Raw genomic sequence first — 22,388 nt, 5'->3', positions numbered from 1 at the left:
GAACGACGAAAAGTGTGTCGGACGCCCGAGCATTTCAACAACAGACGAACAAATTTATGAAGTGAAGAAAATGATATCACGTTAGTCGAATCACGAAAATCGAATCACCCTTAGAGAAGTTGCTGAGGACCCAGACATATGGCTGAGGACCTAGTGGCTCGTGCCATTCGACTTTTTCCAATGACTTGGGCATGAGACGGGTCACCGCAAAATTCGTGCCAAAACTGCTCAATTTCGACCAAAGGCAGCATCGCATAAACATTGCTAATGAGATGTTGGACTCTGATCGCGACGACCCAAATTTGCCCCAAAGGGTCATAACTGGTGACGAATCGTGGGTTTATGGTTGTGACGTGGAAAAAAAAGTTCAGTTATCTCAAGCTGCCGCACGAACCAAGACTGAAAATAGCGCGCCAAGTTCGGTCGAATGTAAAAGTTTTGCTTACCGTTTTCTTCGATTGCCCAGGCGTTGTGCATCATGAGTTCTTGGCACAGGGTAAACCGATCAATAAGGAATATTACCTGCAAGTTATGCGCAATTTGCGCCAGGCAACCCGCCAGAAACGCCCAGATTTTTGGAAGAACAAAAAGTGGCTCTTACATCACGATAACGCCCCTGCTCTAATAATGCCACAGCCACCGTATTCCCCAGATCTGGCCCCCTGTGACTTTTTCTTGTTCCCGAAACTGAAGAGGCGCATGAAAGGACGACGGACGCTACGCTACGATTGACGAGATAAAGACGGCATCGAAGAAGGAGCTGAACAAGATAAAAAAAATGATTTTTGGAGTGCTTCGAAGATTGGAAAAAACGTTGGGACAAGTGCAAAATATCTCATGGGGATTACTTTGAAGGGGACAAAATAGATATTAATGAAAAAAACACAAAATTCGCGATATTTTTTGAACACACCTCGTATGTCAAGCTGAAATCGATGCCGTAACAAAAGCAGGTGAATTGGCTATGAAGTGAAGGCTTATTAATACTAGGACAAACATTTTCATTGATAGCCACTTTTAAAATTTGTAATTGATTTTGCGGCCGCAGTAGCCGAATGGGTTGGTGCGTGACTACCATTTGGAATTCACAGAGAGAACTTCGGTTCGAATCTCGGTGAAAACACCAAAATTAAGAAAAACATTTTTTTAATAGCGGTCGCCCCTCGGCAGGCAATGGCAAACCTCCGAGTATATTTCTGCCATATACCTATATTTATAATTGATTTTGCGTGCATTTCTCTATTAAATTTTCGTTTACAGCAAATTACATATTGCTTTCTTTCATTATTGCTTTGCACTATTTGCATGTTGATTATTTAGTTGGCTTTGAAAATGGCCTAGGCCAAGGAAATTTAGTGCTAGTTTAGTATAAACTTTAACACTCATAAAACATTCTGGCTATTCAAGAGCATAAGAGCCCCAAAATGAACACAAATCACAACATTATTGGCACGCATGCAAGTAGACAATACTCGTAAATGGCATGTTTATGTTTGCATGTCCCACATCGGTCGTTGAACCGACTTTCCCCGACTGCAACACGTGACCTACAATTGCAATCCCACACTATGCATAATTGCAGAACCACCAAATGGCTTGTAAACAATAATTTTGCCAACAGCTGATTGAAATAAACGAAAACATTGGTGCTCTCCCAGCGCCGCAGAGAGAGGCAGAGAGTGCGCCAAGTGCAACGCATGCGTGAGAACAAGCGTCCAGCTTTGAGTGGAGACTTCTTGGCGAAACGGGCAGACGTCTGCGCACCGCGACGATGTCATACAGAGGAATCTTCGAATTGATTTTATGCAGCATTCGACAGCAGCAGACACGCACCCAAACGCATTTAGCAAAGAAGAAATTTTCATCTCAATTTTTGTGCCAGAAAAGTGTTGTAAAGCAAATAAATTAATATTAAATAAATAAGGTAAACTCAGCTCATTAAGAAAAGTGATGCAAAACCTGTGTAATTTCTCGTTTCTGGCATAACGCGTCCGACATAATCCATGAAAAGTTCGTCTTCTTACCAACAAGGGCGTGCCCGAAAAATGGATTAATTGTAAAATCAAATCAATTGCTGGACGAAACTGGTAGCAGTGGATGCAAAGCAGCTAAGCGCTCGAGTTATTTCACTGTAATTAGAGGAGCTGGCGATGGACTGGAATAGGGCAACTGCTACGCTGAGTAGCAGCCTGGGTCTGGTATTGCTGCTATTGGTTTTAGCGAACTTGCAAAAAGGTAAATTTGGCAGGAAAATTTTTTATTTATTTATACAATATATATGCGAAAAAAAAGTTAATAAATAATTGATTGATTACATGCAAATATTTTACGGCATACGTTGTGATATTGAAGCGTATTATTGCATTAGCGTTGTACCATAAGTTATACTGTATATGAATATGTATATGTATTATGTAGCATATGCATATGTATTACTACTACTACCACTACTACTACTACAACAACTACTAAAGCTGCCTATTTAAACCCACTATATTTTTTTAGCTTTATGTAACAGTATGGAGCGAATGATTTGATTTTTTTCTGATTTAATGCAAAATAGAGCTTTGACAAATGTTTAAAGTTTTTCACAAAGGAATGGAAATTTTAAAATTTGCCAAAGCTTGTGAACCCTAAAAAAACCAAAAAAACAAATATGAATACAATCCATTAAAGTACAGCTGAGCGTCTTCAAAATTTAAAGTGTAGCCACCAACTCCCGTAGGATATCAGAACGCGCGGCCTTTTTGTCCCATTGCTATCAATTAGACGAAGCGATTTTTCATTTAAATTCAGTTTTCATTTGCTTACCAACTGCTTACAATCAACGCATCTACTTTTTACATACCTACGTATATATGTATATATGTATATGTACATAAATTCATGCATAGAAGAAGCCTAATTTGGAATTAAAAAAAAAAAAACAAATCCAGTTTGCTACAAAAATTAATTTATTTGCATTTTATTAGAATTGTAGAATTGTGCAGTCATTATAACAGTAAATTTTAATTATAATTGCAAATTGTGATGGGCCATGTTTTTAATGCTTACAAATGCATCTTAAAATTTGATTTTCCGTGTTATCCATACCTGCAACTAGTGCGAGTATTTACTATAAATATATATATGTATATATATTTACATATGTATATCACACATGTATGTACATATGTATCTTTCATATTTGTGCATCATCGTTACCGCAATCGCAACAAGAACAACGAAAAATATATTGCAAACTCTCTCAGCTGTGTACGACACTCGTTCGGTTGTGTGTGTGTGTTGAGAAGCAGAAAGAAGCATCCGAAACGCAATCAAGCTGAGGCCAGTGTGTGAGAAGTACTTAACCAAATTAACTTAGATACATACGTATATACTACCTACCTACCTACATACATACATACATCATCGTATGCTTGTAAACTTAAAACAGATGTGAACAAATGCTTAAATAGTGTCTGTTTCTCTCCCTCTACAGCCTTCCGCACGATGCAATTATTAATTTACTCAATTTTTGTCAGCGTCGGCACACTACTGCTGGTGCACAACGCAATAAAACAAAACAAAAACATGAGAATAAGAAAAAAATGTGTATACATATTTATATAGCAATTTTTAAAAAATTGAAAAAAAAAACAAATTAACAAGATTTCTGTATTAACTGCCGAATCTTAATTCATACTCCTTCTGAAACCGAGCATTTTCAGAACCAAAAACTAAAAAAACGAAGAGAAAAAAATTACTCAAGCCAAAACAAATACAAAGTACGAAATTGAAGCGTTGAGTTTAAATGCGAGAACCCGAAAGAGCACAAACTACATATCTAACTAAACCACACATGCAAACCAAAGCAGCACGCCTATAAATTAGAATAGCAAAAATTAAAAAATAAACAAAGCAAATTATTGTGCAAAAACTTGCAAACATTACAACGGCAACACGGCTTGCAACACTTTCAAACATGAACCAAATCCTGCAAAGGATTCACCCAACCTGTGCCTTCAGTAGCTGAAACACCTAAAAAGCAAATTTCACCCTGGATATAAACCACTTGGCTATCTATTCTGCATTTCCATACTCTTTTTTTTTTTGTGTTTTGAAATTTTGACCCTCTACATACACATGTGCTAACAACCACTTTCTTATCCTCTATCTCGGATTCTCTCAATATATGTACTCACCCTAACTCACTATGTGGCTCTTGCCAGTGAACTCTCTATTTATTTACGACTCCGCTCTCCGACAGCATAAAATGTCCATTTTCAACCAACACTCAACCAACAACTACATTTGTTTACACTCTCCATATCTCCAAAATCTATTTTCCTTCCCATTCACATTGAATTTCTTCTCTTCAATGCAAACTTGTTTAAGCTTTCTCTTTTCCAACGTGTTTATCATAACATTGAGCATTTTTAATTTGATTTCATTTTTCTTCTTTACCTGCTTGTGGAGACCGATTCCCTCAAATCCTTTTGCATGAAAAACGATATAGTACAAAATAGAATAGTCATATTTACATATGTAAATTGGTATCATCAAGGCATTGAAACGTCAATTCCATCGCAGTGACTTAAATTGTTGCTTGCATGTGCATTCGTTTTTAAGTATCAACAACATAGTACAAACATTTCTGAAACTATCTCTTTTTATCATTAATTTTATGTTTACTTTTCACTTTTTGCACTCGTAAAAGCCCAACGCGAAGCATTCCTGCTAGTTCCCCTAGCATTCACTATAGAACACTCTCAAAAGGAGAGTTATTTAGAAATAATAGCAAATTTATACGCTCCACGACAAATTGATAGCACACTAATATTTTAACCGATGTTGTTATTTTTTGTTTAACTTATTTTTTCCAATGTACATTATTTTTGTACACAAAAACAAAGAAAAGCTCACAACAAAAACCATACACATATATTAATTTTTCAAGTTTTATAAAAAAATTAGAAAAATCCCGCAAAGTTTTCATCCCAAAGCTTCTCGGGATTAGAGCTTCAGAGATTCTTAGATTCGCAAAAGATGCAGACTTATTACAAAATATCTACTAGAGAGAAACGGGAAGGTTTAGCACTATCTGTTACCACTAAGGTATATGAGTTGGCTTTCAGCCAGCCAGGTCAACTTAACCCAACTAAATCTTTCATCCCAATTCTATGGTTTTTAATTATAATTTCTAGTAAGATTTTTGGTATCCAGTTTTATAGCCTATTCAATTTTAGTATCATAAAGTGCAATGACCAAACTCACCTTCTTCTTGATTCACCAAACTCTCTTGCAAAGAAAGAAACATAATTTGAAGCTTCCGCATACAACTTAAAAACTAGAGCTTTGCCGATGACAAATGTTCTCTCTCACCAATAGGTTCGGGTCAAGCTTGCACAAGACATCGAATTAGAGATGGGCATAGCAAAGGCCAAGACTCTCAGAATCAGCCACGACCAACCAACTGTCACCATATAGTGATCGAGAGACATGAAATGGAATATGTTGATAGTTTCTGGTACCTTCCATAGAAGCAGTAATGATTCAAGAAACGAACTCAAGATGGGAAAGAACTAGCTCATTTAGGATCGCGAAAATTGTGCTACACAGGCGTCATGTCAAAGAAATTAGAGTTCTTAAACTCTACATACAAACACTAGGTATCACTATGGCTCAATTTCTGCTATATGTGCGATCTACAGGATCAGCCAAGTCCAAGCAAACCTAACCTTTTGCTACTTCTGGTGCACATTAAGCTCACAAATCTCCAGAAAAACTAAGCTACGTATATTCAACGCATACGAAAAATCCATATTAATGTATAGCGGTGGAGCTTAGCTAATATCGGATAGGTTTAGCAACAGACTGCAATTTTTCACCAACAAATGCCTAAAAATCATATGCAAAATATTCTGGTCAAGACAAATAAGAAATTCATAACTTTGGAACATAACCAACGAGGAGCCCATAATTCTGCAAACCAAGAGAAGAAAATGGAGATGGAAAGGGCACACCTTAAGTGAGCCGATTAACAAGAGTGGCGCTAGAATGAAACACGCAAGGAAGCAGAAATCGCGGTTGCCCAAAAATAATTGCCGGAACCGCTTTGTAGAGGCTCTATGCTCCCAAGAGGAGTGAAGCAAGCAAGATGGAAGTACAAGATTGAAGTTGATAAGAAATACGCTTAATTTTTTATAATTTTTTCTCTAGTGATGTTGCGCATTTTCTCCATACAAGGAATTCATGAAATTTTTGAAGTGAAACTTCTTAGGCATCGATGGACGAGGGGGAATGGAGAGTAAAATTTCAAGGCCATGCAACGTTTTGGGCATTTTCGTTCCGTGAGAGAGAAAAAAGATATAACGTAGAGGAAAAGGAGAGAGAGAGCTATACCTTATATATATCTTAGATACACTTTAGGCTATTTTTCCTGATTTTTTCCTAGTGGTTGCTAATTTCCAGTGAAAAATAACACTGCCTACTTTTTGGCGCTTGTTTGTTGGTGCAAACTTGTAGTAAATATATTTTTGGTGCCTACTTTTTGGCGTTATATTTCCGTGGTGCCTACTGTTTGGGGGGCTTTTTGGCCCCAATTTTTTTGGTGGCTACTTTTTGGTGCTTATTTCCGTTTCCTGGCAAGTGCTTGTGCGTACTATAAAGAACTATCCATTGCGGCGTCGGATTTATTGGTATTGCCTTGCGGTAAGTTGTGCCGTTGCTGCGGTCCTTGAATCGCTTCGTTTGTGCGGGTGATAAACGCTCGGAGTAGTGCGCGTTGTTGCCATGGTTTGTGTCCGGCGTTTACCTACACCGGTCGATATTTGTATTCTCTGCAAATGTTTATTTTTATTTAGATATATATTTTTCTCTCATTCTCTCTCGATTCTCTTTTTCTTTGCCGGCCTTGAAAGTTTCACTTCTGTGAAAGAAAACACCGAACATGGACAGGGGAAAAATTATCAAAAATAAGCCAGAATTTCGAGCCAATACTTTGTCAAACTAAAATTTAATGGACCACAAACCAATATGAATGGATAGAATATACTCGGCGAAAGCCTTGTGAAGAAATTCCGCCTTGACTTGGAACCCGCAAGTAACGATAACAAGAGGCACACCACTGATGGCTTGGCAAATGACTATTCGCAATGAAACTGGAAAATCGTTTAATGAACTGAGACCTATGACTAAAAAGAAAAATATTTGGAATACTTTTTTTTAATATTTAAGCTGCTAAATAATAAAGCAATATATCAAATATTCATTTAGAAATTCGTGGCGTTCCCCACTGTGAAGGGTCAAAAAATAGTCGATTTTTGGGATTTTTTTTTTTGTAAGTAGGAATGATTATTCGAGAATCGGACAATTTATTTATATTTTATATTAAACTATGTTGATGTAAATTTTTATTAAAAAATTTTGAAAATTGACAAATTTATGTACTATAAATAAACGTAACGAGTTAAAAAAAAATGACGTCATCTGGTGGCAGCGATACATCAATCAATAATCATCTGAAATCAAAAACTCAAAAATTTTATTAATCTACACAATAGTGGCTATCGTTGTACGTAGCCTTTCTGTTTGATGGTGATTTGAATTTTGATGTGTGCTTTTCACCATTTTTTTGATTTTCAACAGGCCCAAGAAATAGTTATTTTCAAAATTTTGAAAAAAAAAAATTTGAAGAAAAAGAAAATTAAAATCGCTAATAAACCGATCGAGAAAAACGCGTTTGAAGTAAAGCATCGTATCGTGAGCACTACGAGGCCGAGCCGAGGGGCGCTAATTTAAGTGCACATAGAATCGGGAATAAAGCGAATTTCGCTTTAAAATTTTTACCACATTTTCTTGAGTAGTTATACTAAAAATTCTTGCAAAAAAACAAAAAAAGATTTTTTTGAATTTTCACAGTGGCGCTTCCCCTTAAAAAACGCTTGGTATGAGAAGCTGGTGAAATTTTTCGTAATTTTTTCTAATTTTTGCATACAATTTTAAGATTTGATTTATATGGATTTTATGCTATCATACAAAACTATTTAATAAACATTCACAAAAAAAAAAAATAAGAATAAAGAAAAATAGTCAAAATTTGTGAAAATATTAATGTGCTAACATTTTGACGCGGAGTGTAATGAGGTTAGGTTGTGATCCGAGTCTATGCAAGATGATATCGATTGTACAAATACAACTATTTGGAGGGCTAAAGAAGAGAGCCAGAACATTCAAATACTCTCACTTTGAAAATCACACACTAAGACCACCCTGTATAAATTCGTCTTGTCTTGGCTCTGCACAATTGAAAGAATACAGGAGGTGGCCATAGTCGCGAACCGCTATTCCGCTCATAGCGTGGAGAGAATTTGACAGAATCAGCTAAATTGCTGATGCAATAATTGGGCATTTGTTTTGTTGTATTTTGTTGTATTATTTTGCATTTCTATTGTTATTCAAGAGAGAATTTCTGCTACAATGCCGTTCTCTCTGTTGCTTGTCCAATTGTTGTGTCACCGTTAAAAATACTCTCGCGGATATCGGAATCCCCTTGTAATGTATTGTTGAAGTTTTTCTAGCAAAGCCGCATTCTCTTGTGAGCAATACTGTTTACCTTTACTCACATTCTCGTGTAAGCAATATTTGATATCTACCTCTACTCGTATTAGGCAGTTTCGAAACCTGTCATATAGTTGGCAGTCATCATATTCATATAGTTGCATCAGAATATTGACACTTTTCTTTACCTACAGTGTAATTATTTTCTACATAGGGGCTTCCCGACATTACAATCAAATATAAATTGCACACACACACACACAAATAGTTGCATATTTAGGTGTGCACCTTAGGTTGTTCAGAAAACTAGTAAATGTGTACCGGAAGCAGTATTCAGTACAATTTTAGGAGCCCATCATCCATCCATCCCCATCTCATGTGCCCTGCTCGTTATCGGCAATTCTAAGTTCTATATGTGTCAAAGTTCACTTATATCGACATAGTAGGAAAACGTTCGCCTGTCCTGCATCGTTTATTTGCATGTAATTTTGAATTCAAAACATTCTCATCACCTTCGTCTAAATTAACATATTATTTTATGTGACTTACCTTCCTTGCATCCCTCCAAAAATTCTACATTGACTAAAGCTGCAGACAGACGTAGCAAAAAAAATATTTTAAGAAATATTCGAGTTTCGATTAAAAAACTATTACTTTTTCGTGCAATTTTCAGATACCCAAATCATATTTGGAAATGAATTTTAACTGGCACTGCATTAATTTGGAAAACAAATAAAAATCTTTAAATTTTTTGTTTATAAGTTTTGTGAACTGAGGCGAATTAATGGCGAAATTATTCTAGAAAAGGAGACGCAAATATTTCTTTAAAAGGAAATGTGCAACCAGCAGAAGCATGCGTGGTGCATTATGATCTTGGATTCCAGGCTCTTGTTCCAAGTACGCCAAAAAAATCAGGAGGATATAATTCTCGAAAGTTTTCGCGAATCAATATCAGGGAGCTATAGAACCATAAGTTTAAGGTGATAACTATACCAACTGAATCGTATTCTATTAAAGAAACGTCTTGTATTACTGGTACAACAACAACAACAAAACTTCTAGACCTGTATTGACTAATAGCGTACTCGAACGGATACGCATCGAATGAATCTCTCCACTATTTGTTTGATTGAACTTTTAGAAAAGTTTAAACTGCCTTGAGAACTCACTGGAAGAACTTGAGTGAGCCTTCTGCAATCTACTTGCAATGCGTATTCCTAAGATACCTGTAGGATGAGATTTTAGAATTTAAGTTAAATAATTTAATTTGCGATCTTCTTCAAAACGTTTGTATCTACCAGTACAGCTGCAGAAAATTCCGCAGAATGATACAATCGAAATAGTACGGTAGATATTCCAGCAGAGAAGAAACGCCATTCTTAACCCCTTGGGCACATTTAAAGTCTGACACATGTATTTGCCTTTTGAGCGGGTGCCGTATTTCTTTTTTTATTAGGCTCGCAACTAAGTTGCCGCTGTTTGTCAATAGATGCCGCCAGCAGTGTGTGCTAGTCAATTCTAACATAACCTAAACGTCATAAACCAAGCTTAGACATATGGTAAACAAACTGTTTCGACACATTCGTGATTTTGTTTTGATATCGGCGGCACACCTCCATTCGATGGTCCAAATTTTCGATGACGCTGAGGCATAATTGAGGTTCTATGCCGTTAATGTGCCGAATTATCTCATCCTTTAGCTCTTAAATTGTTGCTGGCTTATCGACGTACACCTTTTCTTTGAAATAACCCCAAAGAAAGAAGCCCAACGGTGTCAAATCACATGATCTTGGCGGCCAATTGACATCGCCGCGACGTGAGATTATTCGGCCATCAAATTTTTCAAGCAAAAGAGCCATTGTTTCGTTAGCCGTCCTGTTGAAACCACATGTCGTCCACATCCATATCTTCCCATTCGGGCCATAAAAAGTTCGTTATCATCTCACGATAGCGAACACTATCCACAGTAACTGCCTGACCGGCCTCATTTTGGAAAAAATACGGCCCAGTGATGCCGCCGGCCCATAAACCGCACCAAACAGTCACTCTTTGTGGGTGCATTGTTCTTCAATAATCACTCTTGAATTATCATTCACCTAAATGTGGCAATTCTGCTTATTGACGAATCCACTGAGGTGAAAATGAAAATCTCGAAGTGCGCCATATGCATTTTGATTTGAACGCCCGTTTTCATAATAAGCCTGAATAACTTTAACGCGTTGCTCGATTGTGTATCTTTCCATGATTCAAATTAAGTTAGTCTGAAATTGAAAAGCGTGAAATGAAATGCAGAAAAAAACCTGACGTTTAGGTGTGATTCACATTCAACGTCGGCCTTTGAAATTTAACCACCCTTTACTTTTGGTTTTGTGAAAATGTCCGATTTTGTGCCTAATAATCGTCATTTGCGGGAAGTGTTGATTTTCCACTTTCAAACGGCTGCTGAAACGCATCGAGAGCTACAAAAAGTTTATGGAGATGATGCTTTAAGTGAAACGACGTGCCGAGATTGGTTCCGTCGCTTCAAAGACCGTGATTTTAATGTTGTCGAAGTCGCTGAATTGGAGGCATTGCTCAATTAGGATCCATGTTAAACGCAAGAAGAGCTTATTTCAGTATTAGGTGTAACCCCCCAATCCATTTCCAAGCGAGTGCATGCTTTGGGAATGATTCAGAAACAGGGGTCTTGGGTTCCTTATGAGTTAAAACTAAGCGATGTTGAACGTCGTTTTTTCGCCTGTGAACAATTGCTCCAGCGGCAAAAAAGAAGGGTTTTCTTCATCGCATCGTGACGGGTAATGAAAAATGGATTCATTACAACAATTCAAAGAGAAGAAAGTCATGGGGACTGCCCGGTCATGATTCTACGTCGTCGCCTCGGACGAATATTTACGCTGCGAAGGTTATGCTATGTATTTGGTGGGACTAAGTTGGTGTTATTTATTCTGAACTGTGAAAACCAAGCGAAACCATCACGGGGGTCGGTATCGATCGCAATACGTGGAGAGACATGAAAAAGTGATGCTACGCTCGGTCTTACGTTGCCAAACCCGTTAAAACCTACCTGGAGACCATTGAAATGGGGAATCCTACCCCACCCGCCATATTCTCCAGATATTGCACCGTCCGATCATCACCTGTCCGATGGCACATGGTCTAGCTGACCTGCTGGCCATTCATATGAAGACATCAAAAAATGGCTTGATCCGTGGATAGCCTCAAAAGATGAACAGTTTTACCGCCACGGTATACGATATCTACCAGAAAGATGGGAAAAAGTAATAGCCAGCGATAGGCAATACTTTCAATGATTCACTTGTAACCATTTTTTCAGAATAAAGTTGCACTTTCATAAAAAAAAACAGCAGGAACTTAGTTGCGCACCTATATAATTCTAATTATCTGAAGTCCTCTTATGCACATGCAAACATCTTCTCAAATAAATTCATATCCAAGGGGTTAATGGTATCTTAAGCATTACATCTGTTTGTATTTGGATGAAGTCTTATTTAACCATTTTTTGCCTCAAATACGCACACTTTTTGGCGAACAGGCATATCGCTTTCAACAAGGCTCTGCGCCGGCTCATAATGCCACAACTGTGCAGAAGTGATGCAAGGACAATATTTCATATTTCGATCAGGTGGTCTCCATCTTCCCCGAATTTAATCCTATTATATTTCTGCACCAGCGAAAAAAAAACGACCATACATTTCGCAGATAGGAGGCTGGTTTTAGGCTGCGCAAATCGTGCGTAGATCCCACAGCAGCTCTTAGAACCGTCGCTGAACAAGTCAACGAATTGCAGGAACTTCTTCAGCTTGTCTCCCCCGAGACTTTGAGAAAGCGTTCAAGCATAGGGGAGTCGCTCAAACGTTAAGGAGTTCCAGATACGATAACTCGCATGATACAAACTCAGTATTCCAAAATCCGATGAAGAGTTCTATACGACGACGGTGCTCTATCCGAGCCAATCGAACCAGTAGCAAGAGTTAGACTAAGCTGCATATTATCGCCACTTGATGATGTTATTCTTAATGGTACTTGTTGATGTGCTAAATAACGCCCTTGTTACCAGCCGTAGAAGAGGGACTCTCTGGAATCCTATTAGTATGGAACACCTAGAAAACCTCGACTGTGCTGGCGATATTGCCCTCCTCTCACAGCGTAGCGGATTCACGCAGAAGGAGCTTGATGACCTCAGTTTCCACGCATCGGTCTACGAATAAATCTGTGTAAAACTAGATCCAAGCAAATCAACACCTCGCAGACGTAAAATTTTACAGTATACGGCGGCGAACAAATCAAAAGCGTCGACACATTTACCTATGTAGGAAGCCAGATTACACTAAATCGCGGCACGATGCCTGATATGAGGGAAGGAATTAAAAGAGCCAAAGCGAGATTTGCCTGCCTAAAAATATTTGGTACTGGAGGTAACTGACAAAACACTCAAAAGCAAGGATGTTTAATTCGAATATAAAATCAGTTCTTCTCCACGGTTATGAGAACTGACCTGTATCCGCATCTACCACACAAAGCTGAAAATCATTTGTTAACCGTTGTCTCACAGCCATCGAGCGAATATCGAGGCCTAACAACTAGATTTCGAACGAACCACTTCTCGCAAGAAGCGAACAAAAACCCAAACCCAACAATACGGGAACGTAAATGGAACGTAAATGGAAATGGACACACCACCCACAAACCAGCTCACGGAATAAGCAGAACGGCAAGCAGAATAGCATCGCCCTCAAGGGCATCGCCGCAGAGGACGGGCGGATCATGGCGACAGAGCCTTTTTGACGAGTTTTAGTAGTGAACGAAAACCTTAAGTGGTCCCAGATCAAGGCAAAAGCGATCAATGAACAACATTGGCAATCTTTTGTTTCCATGTGCCTCTAATCGGGCGACAGCTACAAATAATAATACGGGGGTAAACGTTGGACAAATTAAAAAGCTTTACAAATATAAAATTGGAACAATTGAGTAAAGTTTGCGATAAAGTACCGAACGAATTCATCCATATTGCCTGGTATGGGTTTCAAAGCGCTTGAAGGTAGTAAGCAAAGATAAAATGAGAGATTTGAGCTGAATGACAAAACAAAGTTAGAGAATATTTCAACGAATAAATAACAGCAGGTTTAAAATAAAATTTCCTTGAGGGTTTTCTCTATTTCGAATGGGTTGGTGCGTGACTACCATTCGGATTTCAGAGAGAGAACCTAGGTTCGAGTCTCGATGAAACACCAAAATGAAAAAAAAGTTTTTTCTAATAGCGGCCGCCTCTCGGCAGGCAAAAGCAAGCCTCCGAGTGTATTTTTGCCTTGAAAAAGATCCTCATAAAAATATCTGCCGTTCGGAGTCGGCTTGAAACTGTAGGTCCCTCCATTTGTGGAACAACATCAAGACGCACCACCACAAATAGGAGGAGGAGATCGGCCAAAAACCAAAAAGGGCGTGCACGTCCATTATATATATATCATATATATACATAGATGCAATAGCTATTAGAGCCCCCGCGTAAAATTATGTAAGTTCTGTTGAAAAGCAAGCCAGTAGTGTCAATAAATCAAGTTTTTTGACGTGATAACGTCTTATAATTCGAGAGCGCGGAACGAACGACAAAGAGGCACAATCGGCCCTCGCGTTCGGCAACGTTCGACAACTGGCTCTTTCCTACTTGAGTGTACATATATATGTAAGTATATGCGCATATGTATATAAATTCACATATTTGTATTTGCATATACCTTCTTCCTGTTTCCATTTCTCTGTTGAGAGTAGGACGACGATAGGAAAAGTAGGAAATGAAAGGGAGTGTTTCGAGTGTAATGTGTCTTGAAAAAGTCAAATCGATTATCGTGCCTCTTAGTGTTGTTGACTTATTAACGTCTGATGCACAATCGAAATTGGACATATCTTTCATGAATTTGATAAATGTTTCGTCATTTTCCACGTTTGCGTAAATGTAACTTGACCTATTCCATTGCAATTCCATTTACCTCCTCCTCTATATCCATACAAAATATTTATCAAACAAATAAAATTAAAATTTTCTTTTGAAAATTGCAACCATTCCATCAATATTTTCTTATGACGTTATCACGTTGAACTATCGTCAGTAAACCGACTTTACAGACAACCCCTTTTTTTTATTTTTTTTTTGTTTTTTTGCTCTCCTGTAAAATTCAGTAGCATAGTTTACGTAATTTACGTTTACACAGGATTGTAATATAGACACAAAAGATCTTCTAGGTTGAAGTGTTGGCCTACAGCTACTAAATATAGACATTAGTTGGCCCCATTGACATCATTCATGTGATATTGGTTGGTTTTCATATTCACACTTTATTATTAATATTTATTGCTGCGTCTGTCGCCTGTCTTTATTGTACAATAATTCCCATCTATTCCGAACTAAAATTATTTTCTCAATCACGTATCTATCAATCTATCTCTTAATCTATCTACATACATACTTGTTTAACTGTCTATCTATCTGTGGCATTGTGCATTTGACATTTAACCAATACTCTTTTCTTTGCATCATACATTTTATAAAATATTATTTACTCGTGTCTCTTAGTAAGTGCATCCGAAGATGAAGAACGCTTGGTACGTGATCTATTTCGTGGGTATAACAAACTTATACGACCCGTTCAGAATATGACACAAAAAGTTGGAGTAAGATTTGGTTTGGCGTTCGTACAGCTAATCAATGTCGTAAGTGTGCATTACTACTACTTCTACTCCACTCTACTACTACTACCACTGCTACTGCCACTGCCACTACTCTACAGACATTATGTATCACTACAGATAACAGAAACAAAACTAAGGCATATTACAATAACTTCAACTGACTCATACTAGCACAGCAAATCTTTACCTCATAAAGAGAGCAACGACTTACAACAAGACGGTACACATCGCTCAAGTACGGTACATTTATACGATTACATCTATTGTTTACTCAGCGTACATTTTCCATTTCTTAGTTCTCAGTTCATTGGATATTTCTTTAATTAAAATTTCGGTTGGTTTTTGATATATTTTTTTAGTCAATAAATCACAAGACTTGTATAAAGTAAATACTTATATACACGTATTCTACTTACATATATAATTTTGTAAATTGTAAATAATTATTATCTACATATTTGTACATTATTTATATGTCGATATGTCATAGCTCATTCAGACATATAGCATTACATTAAATTCTACATAGAAAAATTGCGAAATTCATAAATTTATTCTGTTTCTCACTTTGAAAAAAAAAAAAATTTTTTTTTTGGATACTTCTACTTAATGTTTCACTTGATTGATAATAAACTCCTCCCCTTCATCGTTTATGTACGAAATCTGAAACTGAAAATGTTATACTCTTTATGTATAACCGAATTTTAACGAAAATCTCAAACCAAAATTTGAAAAAAAACTATCAATACCGAAAACCCCAGAATGAGAAAAATCAAATTATGAAATCAAACGTTTGGTTACGTTTGGTTTGGTACGATTATCAATTGCAATGGGATGAGGCTGATTACGGTGGTATTGGCGTACTGCGTTTGCCGCCCGATAAGGTTTGGAAACCGGATATTGTGTTGTTCAATAAGTGAGTAAACAATGCCAATTATGTTAATATAAAATATTAAGCGAAAAACCACAAAATAAAAAATATTTATTTATATTAAAAATAGGCATTGCTCCTATTATTTTGTGTGTGAGTTTTTTCCAAGCAGGTTTAATTTAACTATTTTAAATATTTGCGTACATAAATTTTGTTTGAGAGATGCATATATTTGTATTCACATATGTAATGATGTTGAAAATTTTACTGTTTGAGAAGTCTTTAGGCTCTCTCTTATACGGTAAAAATATGCTCTCTCATACTCACCAATTCATATTCACAAATTTCTTAACTTATTAACTTTGTCTAATCATTTACTTACATTCACAAGTGCTGACGGCAACTACGAAGTGCGCTACAAGTCGAATGTACTCATCTATCCAACGGGTGAAGTGCTCTGGGTACCACCCGCCATCTATCAGAGCTCCTGCACTATTGACGTCACCTATTTCCCCTTCGATCAGCAAACTTGTATCATGAAATTTGGTTCGTGGACCTTCAATGGCGATCAAGTATCGCTTGCTCTGTACAACAATAAAAACTTTGTTGATCTCTCTGACTATTGGAAATCTGGTACGTGGGATATTATCGAAGTGCCGGCTTATCTGAACGTTTACGAAGGTGATGGCAATCATCCGACGGAGACAGATATCACATTTTACATCATCATACGTCGCAAAACTTTGTTCTACACAGTAAATTTGATTTTACCTACTGTGCTGATCTCATTCCTATGCGTCCTGGTGTTTTATCTGCCTGCTGAGGCTGGTGAAAAGGTAATATCCAACCATTGTGTATTTGCATTTTGTGCATACTGGATATAATATACCATATGTAAGCGAATTTTCCAGATGTACCCTGCAGTAAATCAAATTAGTTTAGAACTAGGGTAGAACTAGTTTCTTAGATCATAGTACTGACCCTTACTTGAATACCTTATATTTACTTATTTATTTATTAATCAAACACACAACCACAGTGTTTGAGCCAATTCTGAAAGAGTAAAAATAACAATAAAAATATAGGTGCTTTAAGACAAAGATTTGAGAAGGGGAATAGTTGGTTGTAAAAAGTGAAAGTAGGAGGAGAAGAACAAGGAAGCATTCACTTATACACAGTAATGTTGAAGAAGCGAAGATTGTTTGTCTCAGCAGAACTTACGAACACGCCTTAGTCCCTTTTGGAATAGTTTAATACAAGAAAATAATAAAAGAGTGACTCCGACCTGTTTTCTTTTTAAAAGTGCAATAAAAGTCAATGTAGAGTTGCTGAGGTGTGCAGAGAGTTGGGAGTCGCGTACACGTACAACGAATACGAGAATAGCGTTTTCCGAAGCATTACCACGGCAGTCGATTCTACATTGCCAGAACGACTCGGATCTAAAGGGTGATTTTTTACCTATTATCTTTTTAAACAGTTGGTTTGAACAGCTGACTTAAGAAAGTTTATCGCGCGCTTCTTCCAGTTTATGGTCAGTTTATTCGACCCACTGAAGCGGCTATTCGAGCTATTGTGACTAAATTTAGAACCATATTTACATTATTGGACATGAAACCACCAACACGCTTACGGAAAATTGTGTTCAGCGACGAAGCTTATTTTTGGATCAATGGGTACGTAAATAAGCAGAATTGTCGATTTTGGAGTGAAGATCAGCCAGAAGAATTGCAAGAGCTACCAATGTATCCAGAAAAGGTCACAGTTTGGTGGGGTTTATGGGCTTGAGGTGTCATTGGACCGTACTTCTTCAAAGATGCTCCGAATCGTAACGTAACAGTGAATGGTGAGCGCTACCGTGAAATGATATCCAACATTTTTTTGCCCAAAATGCAAGAGCTTGACTTGCATGACAAGTGGTTTCAGCAAGACGGTGCCACATGCCTCACAGCACGCGTAACAATGGACTTGTTGAGAGGTGAGTTCGGTGAAAATTTTATTTCACGTTCGGGACCTGTGAATTGGCCATCCAAATCGTGCGATATAACGCCTTTAGACTATTTTTTGTGGGGCTATGTTAAAGCTCATGTCTATTCAGACAAGCCTGCTTCAATTAACGCATTGGAAGGCAGCATTAAAGCATTTATATGTGAGATACCGGCGGAAATTTTGAATATTAGAAATGAATGACGAAAAATCAATTCACTTAGTGGAAAATTATCCGCGTTTTTTTAACACAAAGGGAAATGTTCTCGTTAATTCTACTACAATATTAGCTGTTTAGGGTTATGGTTTACATGCTGTTCGTTGACTATAAGAAGGCATTCGACACAATCAAACGAAACTCCATATGGCTGGTGTTGAGTAGAAGGGAGGGAGTTCCTGCTAAGGTTAGCCGCTCTATCAGAGCCCTTTACGAGAACTCCGAACTGGCCGTGCTACACTACGGCAGCATCAGCGACCCATTCACCACCAGCGCATGCCCCTGTCGGCCTTTCTCTTCGCCATTGTTCTAGATGGCATTATGAGCCAATTGACCCTGCACAAAAGAGGCATCGCATGGGGTTTTACCAGACATCTTAAGGATCTTGACTTCGCCGATGGCATCTGCCTCATCCCTCAGAAACTCGCTGCAATACAAGCGAAGGTGGACAGACTAGTCACGTTGGCACGCACTGTTGGACTGGTGGTGAACATCGCCAAGACAAAGGCTATGAGAGTAAACCACAGCAAAGCAAAATATATTGTGGTTGACGAATGCCCGGTGGAATTCGTCGAAAGCTTCTGCTATGTCGGCTGCATCATCACGGCAGATGGTGGAGTAGATGAACATGTCAATTGCAGGCTAAGCAAAGCAAGGGCGGCGTTCGGGCGAATGCATACAGTATGGGCGAGTTCGCAAATCTCTAGGCACACTATGCGAATATTCAGCTAATGTGGGAGCCAGTGTTGTTATACGGAAGTGAAACATGGCTGGTGTCGGATACACCATCACACAGACGCTACAATATTTCGTCAACAAATGCCTCCACATCCTCAGCAACGACGCGCTGTGGAGATTAACGAACGAGGAACCCATCCTATTGCAAATCAAATGCAGAGTGTGGCGATGGATAGGTCACTCACTAAGAAAACCACCAGAAGCATCACGAGAATGGCACTGGACTGGTACCCGGGGGTGCAGAGGGCAAAGGTCACGGTCAGATAAAGATTATTTGGAGAGGGTCGAATTGTGTGAGCTAGCAGATGCCGACATTACATGGGACGGCGCAAAAATAACATGCCAGAACTGAGTAAGATGGAAGCGTATTGACGAGCCCTTATGCAACCGAGCGGAGTGAGCAAGAATATAAAAAATGGTTACGCCATGACTAATCGACAAACACTGTAATGTTGCGACTATGGTTATGATTACGGCTACGGTACCACTAATTGAGCTTTACGTAAAAATGTGTTTACATCCTCACCAACACAGCGTTTAGGATTAATCGTTCAGCTTTGAAACTCACAGCACGCACACTAACTCTCCCACTCTCCATCCGTTTTGCACTAGTCCGAGATGCTCATGACATGTAACGTACCTGCAAGACTAGAATTTTAGAAGGCTATTCAAATTGTTTACTGCAGCGTACATGAGCCTTCTAACTTTCTATAAATCATTTACATGAAATCAGTTAACATGAGCCATTTGCTTCTTTTACTTTAACCCCTCCAGGTCACATTGGGCATAAGCATTCTGCTGTCACTGGTTGTGTTCCTGTTGCTCGTGTCGAAGATTCTCCCACCCACTTCATTGGTGTTACCACTCATTGCCAAATATTTATTATTCACCTTCATTATGAATACGGTATCAATTTTGGTCACAGTTATTATCATTAATTGGAACTTTCGCGGGCCGCGCACACATCGCATGCCCATGTGGATACGTACTGTCTTTCTGCATTACCTTCCCGCCTTTCTGCTAATGAAACGTCCGCGCAAGACAAGATTGCGTTGGATGATGGAAATGCCTGGCATGAGTATGCCAGCGCATCCACATCCCTCCTATGGGTCGCCAGCTGAATTGCCCAAACACATCAGGTATGGCTGGGGCTTAGTCCAGTAATTGTTTAATTCTTTTTTTTTTGTAACTAGCGCAATTGGCGGCAAACAATCAAAAATGGAGGTTATGGAGCTCTCCGACTTGCATCATCCCAATTGCAAAATAAATCGTAAAGTAAATAGTGGTGCAGAACTGGGAATTGGTGATCAATGCAGGCGCGAGAGTGAATCATCCGATTCGATACTGCTTTCGCCAGAAGCCAGCAAAGCCACCGAAGCGGTGGAATTCATAGCAGAGCATTTGCGAAATGAAGATCTGTACATACAGGTGAGTGAGGCGTAGGGCTGTCCTTTTTTTAATAGCGAGTTACGTTTTCTTTTCCTCCACTTACAGACTCGTGAGGACTGGAAATATGTGGCTATGGTGATCGATCGTCTGCAACTGTACATATTTTTCATTGTGACCACTGCCGGTACAGTTGGTATACTCATGGACGCGCCACACATTTTCGAATATGTGGATCAAGACCGTATTATCGAAATTTATCGTGGAAAGTAGACGAGCACCGACCGTTAAAAGAAACACAAAATGCAATAAACGCAAAATTGGCAATGCGGATTTTTTCCACTCAACCGTTGTTAGTGAACAAGCATTTCAGCACTTCGCGGCAATAAAATTCAAATCGTGAATAAGTAGGAAATGTTGAAATTGCAAATTGTGAAACATTTACATAGAAGCTTTTCCTGCTAAGCAAACGATAAGTCATCGTAAGTTCAGTTAGTTCATCGGTATAATTTGAGCTGTTCATTTAAGATTTTAGGTAAATAAGAACATATTTTAAGTGCAATGCTTCATAAGGAAATTGTTATGTTAAGAGTTTTAATAATCCACGCACATACCTACATACGTGCATATGTAGAGCTCGTAGGAAGTCAAGAATTCATGTATGCAATCATGAAGAAGACACCATTCAAATGAATGAGCCGATGTAATTCAAAATTGGTAATATAGAAAAACAAAAAATACAAATTACGAAATTAGTAGTAATTCAATAAAAAAATCGCTTCTGCTCACTACAGTAGCCAATTCCAGTGAGCTGATTTGTTTCGAAATGAAAATAGTAAAAATAGAAAACGCAGTTCATTATTGAGCAAATCACTAAACGATTAAATAAAAATGAATTTGTTTTCAAAAAGTATGGTTTTTTACGATTTTTTACAAATATCTAAGATGGAAAATATTGAACCTTTAAATGGTAAGAATGAGATTAGTTTAGTTAATTGACACTTTCAGACCTCTTAGCAAAAGTTGTAGAGAAAATTTAAAAAATTTGGGTTAATCACATTTTTTGTGCGTCCAAAAGAAACTCTTAATTTGCGCAGCGAAATATCCTTCATAATTTTCCAGGACTAGTAAAATTCACGCGTCTTATGAAACTTTGGACAAAACTTCACTTTTTTCAATGAACACAAAAAAAAATTCTAACTCTCGGTATAATTAAAGTGCATTATTATTTTTGCAATACTTTCCCTTTAAAGGTGCACTGGCTACACTCAGTAGTTGGGCTGCCAGTTGCGGTCTCAGAGTCAACTCTGACAAAACGGAGTTGATGCTATTCACCAGGAAATACAAGCCTCCGCCTTCCAAGCTTCCAAGACTAAACAACCGGTGTCTTGCACTCGCATCGGAAGTTAGGTTTCTCGGTGTAATATTTGACCCCAAGCTCCACTGGAAGCTGCACATAGAAAATCGAGTTAAGAAGGCCAGTATAGCCTTCTACGCCTGTAAATCTATGTTCGGCAAAAAACGGGGTCTCAAGCCACGTGTCGTACTTTGGATGATGGGTACCTCTTCAGAAGGGCTACAACACCACTAAACTAGAGAGAGCGCAGAGAGAGAACTGCATATGTGGGCATCACTGGTGCTTGTAGAACATGTTCCACTGCTGCGCTCAACGTTATTCTGCACTTACTTCCTGTAGATCTGCAGGTTAAATCCATTGCTGCTCAGAGAGCTATTAGGTTGAAGGAGATTAACCTCTGGAGACAATTTCCTGTAGAACATAGTAGCATCTTGAAGCAGATCTCCTCTTCCTTCTCTGTTCTTAGCACTGATCTCTCAATCCGCAAACTGGGATTTGAGGGTTGTGCTAGGGCTACCTTTCCGAGCAGGCAAGATTGGAAAGGGGGTAGAGTCAGCACGGATATAGGTACTTCTGTTTTCACTGACGGA

The 22,388-nt window shown here is 38.3% G+C and overlaps 1 protein-coding gene across 1 annotated transcript; it reads left to right on the top strand.

Annotated features, from left to right (window-relative positions):
• Window positions 1-1,816: 1,816 nt before the first annotated feature.
• Window positions 1,817-21,327, top strand: LOC128862681 (acetylcholine receptor subunit beta-like 1). The gene is made up of 8 exons (XM_054101333.1): window positions 1,817-1,924; window positions 2,012-2,235; window positions 15,131-15,267; window positions 16,008-16,162; window positions 16,509-16,953; window positions 19,830-20,194; window positions 20,249-20,483; window positions 20,550-21,327. The coding sequence occupies exons 2-8, from the start codon at window positions 2,151-2,153 to the stop codon at window positions 20,712-20,714; spliced, it is 1,587 nt and encodes a 528-aa protein (XP_053957308.1). The 5' UTR covers window positions 1,817-1,924; window positions 2,012-2,150; the 3' UTR covers window positions 20,715-21,327.
• Window positions 21,328-22,388: the final 1,061 nt, after the last annotated feature.

Source organism: Anastrepha ludens, chromosome 2 (genome assembly GCF_028408465.1).
Source record: "Anastrepha ludens isolate Willacy chromosome 2, idAnaLude1.1, whole genome shotgun sequence".
In the NCBI taxonomy this organism is placed as follows: domain Eukaryota; kingdom Metazoa; phylum Arthropoda; class Insecta; order Diptera; family Tephritidae; genus Anastrepha; species Anastrepha ludens.
Note: the sequence above shows the minus strand (reverse complement) of the source record. Positions and strands in the feature narration are given on the sequence as shown.